The sequence below is a fragment of the Myotis davidii genome, unplaced genomic scaffold (genome assembly GCF_000327345.1).
Source record: "Myotis davidii unplaced genomic scaffold, ASM32734v1 scaffold684, whole genome shotgun sequence".
Lineage (NCBI taxonomy): Eukaryota > Metazoa > Chordata > Mammalia > Chiroptera > Vespertilionidae > Myotis > Myotis davidii.
In genome coordinates, this window is record NW_006295564.1 from 465,557 (window position 1) to 471,765 (window position 6,209).

Sequence of the window (6,209 nt, forward strand, 5' to 3'; positions counted from 1 at the left end):
AAATATATCCTTTTTATTCAATTTTAGAAAAGTAGGTTTTGAGGCTCTAGCTCTCTGACCAATTGGTTTAATGAAAAAAAGCACTGAACCTGGCATTTTCCACTAATTTAACAAACTATCTATTAACACATTGCGTACCTCATAGAAATCTCTAAGACATATGCCAGGGACCGCACGTTTTTGGGCAAACTGCACGTTATTTAATCATCATAAGGCACTTTAGGTGTTGTTTTTCAATAATTATAACATTTTTATTTACAAAAACAATTAAACAATTAAAGTTCCTAGTACTTTTTTAACGTATGGTACTGCATAAAACATTTTCCTGTATGAAGAGGGACCAAACAAAATTTATGTAAGTATTTAGATTCGCTCCCTTTTCCATGGGTGTGAAAAACGAGAACACTCATGAGCGGTCCTTAACAGATGGCACGCGAAACACGAGAAAACTCCTGAGCGGTACGAAATGTGTTAATTAACCATCTATGCCCCAAGCTGAGATATGGCTGCTGAAAATACAAAAATGTATAATACATGCTTAGGGAAGGAAACAGAGAAATAACAAGTTAATATAATACAATGAGATATATACTACAACAGAAATAATGTATAAAATACTAAGGTTTCTCATAGAATAAATAATTTCAGTTGGAGAAGTAAAAAGTGTATTAATTAAATGTTGGTGCCTTACAATATGAAATTACAATATAAAATGGTGATTTAAAAACGAATTCTACAAAGTACAAATCTTAATGATTTGTAGAATCATTAAGAATCCTTAGAAAAAGGAGTATTATAATTAAATTTTATTGTCAGTTTGTGTTAATTCTTTGGTATCACAAGCATGGTTTAGTTTAACTCTTCTTAAATGGTTTGCTTTTTTACGCATAAAATCATCTGAGTGTGGCCAGTGTGGCTCAGTGGCTGAGTGTCAACCTATGAACTAGGACGTCACAGTTCGATTCCTATTCAGGACACATGCCTGGGTTGTGGACTCAATCCCCATTGTGGGGCATGTAGGAAGCAGCCGGTCAATGATTCTCTCTCATCATTGATGTTTCTGTCTCTTTCTCTCCTCTCCCTTCCTCTCTGAAATCAATAAAAAATTATTTTTTTTAAAAATCATCTGAGTCTGATGGTCATTAAGACAAAAATTTTATTATTTGCTAGTAAGCTTCTACAAAGGTGTGTCATTCATTGTTTGAACAACCAAAAATCTTCTTTAAACTTTAGCAAAGTGAGTTTTGTTTTGAGTTTCATTTATTCCACTGATTCTTTGCAACTTTCACTTGTAACATCTATCACTGAAAATGTACAAGTAACTAGGGTTCCAGTGAAATAAAATTCTACCTAATTTCTTAAAAGGAGTAAAGTAGTAAGACTAACTCTACATAGAGCCCTGCTCACAGATAATGTTACAGTAACATTACATTAAATTTCACTCCACTTACCTACCTAGGGCCTGATTTAAGGCCCTGTATGCTTGAATTTCATACCATTGACGACCAGGTAAAAGACCTCTCAATTTTGAATGCTGGTCATTATATTGGCGCTTTAGTTCAACCTAATAATTTAAAAATATAATAAAATATAGTAGGTAATTAAAGCTCATTTAAAAAATCATATTAACTTCTAACATTTCAAACATCATTTTAGTAGGGTAGAGAGATTTTGTTTTTCAGTGCTAAATATGTTTCAATTCATTTAAGACATTTCTCTTAAAAAATTTACTTTTTAAATTGAATTTATTGGGGTGACATTGGTTAATAAAATTTATATAGATTTCAGGTGTACAATTCTATAATACATCATCTGTTTATTACATTGTGTGTTCACCACCCAAGTCATCTATTCATCCTTACATTCCTCAAGTTCCTACATGTACATAATAAATTCCATCTGATATCAATTGCATTGAGAAATAATGCACATTCAATAAAATTCACAAACTTACAATGTACATGGAGACAAGTTTTGATAAATGTATAGTCATATAATCATAATCAGAATGTAGAATATTTTCAGCACCCCCAAACTTGCCTCCTATCCCTTTTTCAGTTAATCTCCTTCACTACTGACCCTGTTAACCAATGATCTGCTGTTATGTCTTTTCTAGAATTCCATGTAAATGTCAGAGTATGTAATTGTGCCTGTCTTTTTTTTTTTTTTAAATATATTTTATTGATTTTTTACAGAGAGGAAGGGAGAGAGACAGAGAGCCAGAAACATCGATGAGAGAGAAACATCGACCAGCTGCCTCCTGCACATCCCCTACTGGGGATGTGCCCGCAACCCAGGTACATGCCCTTGACCGGAATTGAACCCGGGACCCCTCAGTCCGCAGGCCGACGCTCCATCCACTGAGCCAAACCGGCTTTGGCGTGCCTGTCTTTTTTTATTTAGCATAATGATTTTGGAATTCATTCATCAGTTCATTCTTTTATGTTTATCTAGTCTGATAATCTCTGCTTTTTAATTAGAATGTTTAGACCACTCACATTTAAAGGGTTATTGTTACAATTTGGTTTAAATCTATAGCAGCAGAATGCACATTCTTCTCAAGTGCACATGGAACATTTTCCAGGACAATATATGTTAGGTCACAAAATCAGTCTTAAGATCTTTAAGACTGAAATCATATCAAGTATCCTTTTCAACCACAAGAGCATGAAATTAGAAATCAATAACACAAAGAAAACTGGAATATTCACAAACACATGAAAATTAACACACCTGAATAACCAATGGGTTAAAGAAAAAATCAAAAGAAAATCAATATCTTGGTAAAAATGAAAATGGAAACAAAAACAATGGAATACAGCAAAAGTAGTTCTAAATGAGAAGTTTAAAGCAATAAATACCTATATCTTAAAAAAAAAAAATCTCAAAAAAACCACCCTAACTTTAGACCTTAAGAAACTAATAAAAGAAGACAAACTAATCTCAAAGTTAGCAGAAGGAAACAAGATGAGAGCAGAAATAAATGAAACATAGACTAGAAAACACAATTTTAAAAAATCAATGCAATTAAGAATTGATAGTATCTTCAGGAAATGGTGATTGAAAATGGACATGCACATGCAAAAGATTAAAACTAATCCTTATCTTACACTATACATAAAAATCAACTCAAAATGAATTAAAGACTTAAATGTATGACCTGAGATCATAAAAGACCTAGAAGAAAATGGGAAAAGTTCCTTGACTTTGGTCTTGACAATGGTTTTTTGGATATGACACTCAAAAGCACAGGCAACAAAAGCAAAAGCAAACAAGAGGAACTATATCAAACTAAAACACTTCTGCACAATAAAACAAACAATCTATATGTATAAAAGGCTAAGTGTCTGTCTGTCCGACCAGTAGCTATGACACTCACTGACCATCAGGGGGCAGGCGTTCAACGCAGAAGCTGCCATGATGTGCACTGACCATTTAAAAATAAATGGACCTGGCGCCAACAAACCAACACTCGGCTTCCCCCAAGTGGGACACAGGCCCTGCCACCACCCCAAGTGACACTCCACCAAATTGCAGCCAATGCTGCCAAGACCCCATGGTGCAAAATGCAGCCCACAGCCCAGACCCACCCAGAAACAGTGGCTGTGGATGCCAGGTAATGATGTCATGTAGCAACACCCGGCCTTCCTCTCCCTAGCAACTAGCATCCTTGGAGTTTCTTCAGCCTGGGAACTCAACTTGCTTTATAGCCAGGTGCAAACATTTTACAGTTCAACCAAATGTTTGTGAAGTGTTTTCTCGTGCCTCATCTCATTTGATCCTCACAAAAGTCCTGGAGTAGGTAGATAGGAGACTCGGTAGAATCCTATTTTCTTTTCATTAGCAAGACACAAATACTGATATTAAAATATTTCTTCTAATTAATTTCTTTTCAATGTGCACAAATCCGTGCACGGGTACACTAGTCAACAATATGAAAAGACACAACCTACAGAACATGAGAAAATATTTACAAATCATATGTCTGATAAGAGGTTTATATCCAAAATTCGAAAACATACAAATAGCCAACAGGTATATGAAAAGCTGGATCTCTCAACACCTGATTAAAAATCTTTCAGCCAGAGCCAGTTTGGCTCAGTGGATAGAGTGTAGAGTGTATACCTGCGAGCTGAAGGGTCCTGTGTTCAATTCCAATCAAGGGCATATGCCAGGTTGCAGGCTTGATCCCCAGTAGGGGCGTGCAGGAGAATCAATGATTCTCTGCCATCATTGAAGTTTTTCTCTCTCTCTCTCTCTCTCTCTCTCTTCCACTCTCTCTAAAAACTCAATGGAAAAATATCCTCTTTCTATATATATATCCCCCGTCCCTTCCTCTCTGAAATCAATAAAAATATTTTTTAAAAAATCTTTCATGGTCCCAAACCACCACAAGTAACATTGAAAGGCAAATTAAAAACTGGAGAAAGGTGTTGTCATCAAATATACAATTAGCTCATAAACATGACCAATAACAAAATCTGAGCTACTTACCAAAGAGAAAAGAGAGTAACGTCTATGAGAAAGCAAGTCATCAAAAATGAATGATAAATTCCTGGCAACCCAGATGAAAATATGCTTAACTTTACTAGTAAGCAAAGAAATGTAAATTTAACAATCCCATTGTTTTTATTTACACAATACTGACAAATATTTACCAAATGTGCTTATATTTTCCCACAAGAATAGATAATGTGTACAAGGATATGCATTGTATCTTTGTTTGAACTGAAGAAAAATAGAAAACAACATAAATGTCCACCAAATCTGGATCAATTTAACATATTACATTTACTCTGAGATAAATATTAGATTTAAAAAACAGATGTATAGCCGTAACCGGTTTGGCTCAGTGGATAGAGCGTCGGCCTGTGGACTGAAGGGTCCCAGGTTCGATTCCAGTCAAGGGCATGTACCTTGGTTGCGGGCACATCCCCAGTAGGAGGTGTGCAGGAGGCAGCTGATCGATGTTTCTCTCTCATCGATGTTTCTAACTCTATCTCTCCCCCTTCCTCTCTGTAAAAAATCAAAAATATATATTTTAAAAGAAAGAAAACAGATGTATATGTTTTGACATGAAAATTTTGCATATCTATATTTATTAATTTTTTTAAAAGAACATATACACACACAGACACATACACATGGCCAGGTATTATGTTAGGAATACGGACCTTAATTTAGAGCAATGTCAATTATAAACCAGCCTGCCAAAAGACTTAAACTAAACCCTGACAAAAATCACAGGGAGACAAGAGTTTAAGGATGTATACTTTGAGGTTTTCCCATATCTCCCCTAACAAATTGTTAAACCATGCCCATATAAGTTTAGGATGACTGACTACTAACTGACCTCCCCACAAAAACAAAACAAAACAATAACAACAAAACCCACAAAAATCAATATTCTTCAGAGAATAGAATCCATAATCACTATAATGTACGAACTATAATGTCCGATATAAAATAAAAATTATTAGAAAAATGTGGCCCATAATCAGGGGGGAAAAAAGGTAGTCAATAGAAACAAATCTAGAAAGGGCCCAGCTGTTGGAAATAACAAAGACTTTAAAGTATCTGTTATCCTATCTAATAAAAGACAAAAATGGTAATTGGCGTACGACCAATACCCTTTCCATTGGCTAATCAGGGCTATATGCAAATTAACTGCCAACTAAGATTGGCAGTTAACTGCCAACTAAGATTGGCAGTTAACTGCTAACAAGATGGCGGTTAATTTGCATATGTAGGCACAATGCAGGGAGGTGAAAGGGAAAGCAGTAAGAAGCCCCCTGCCACTGACAGTGATCGGAAACCCAGTGGGGAGCTAAGAGCTGGGGGGCAGGGCAAAGGTGGCCCTGGGGCCGCCTTTGCCCTGCCCCTCAGCCATGATCGGAGAATCAGGTGCCTTTGCTGCCCTGGCCAGTGATAGCAGGAAGTAGGGGTGGGGCCAGCGATGGGAGCTGGGCAGGGTCAAAGCTGGCAGTCCCGGGAGCTAGGGGTCCCTTGCCTGGGCCTAAAGCGGAGCCCACGATCGCAGGGCCACTGCAGCTGCGGGTCCCCGCTGCCCAGGCCGGACGCCTCAGCCAGAGGCATCCTGCAGGGGCAGGGGCGGAGCCCATGCGATCGCGGTGCCCCCCGCTGCCACTGCAGGTCCCTGCTGCCAGGGCCGGATGCCTAGGCCAGAGGCCGTAGGCCTGGGCAGGGAC

At 37.5% G+C, this 6,209-nt stretch overlaps 1 protein-coding gene across 1 annotated transcript in view; it reads right to left on the bottom strand.

Moving 5' to 3' along the window:
- The window catches only part of BRIP1 (BRCA1 interacting protein C-terminal helicase 1), a 116,932-nt gene that overhangs the window by 20,767 nt on the left and 89,956 nt on the right, over positions 1-6,209 (bottom strand). Inside the window, exon 16 of the mRNA XM_015568125.1 lies at positions 1,452-1,564. Coding sequence (XP_015423611.1) covers positions 1,452-1,564 — 113 coding nt within the window. The remainder of the gene's footprint in view (positions 1-1,451; positions 1,565-6,209) is intronic.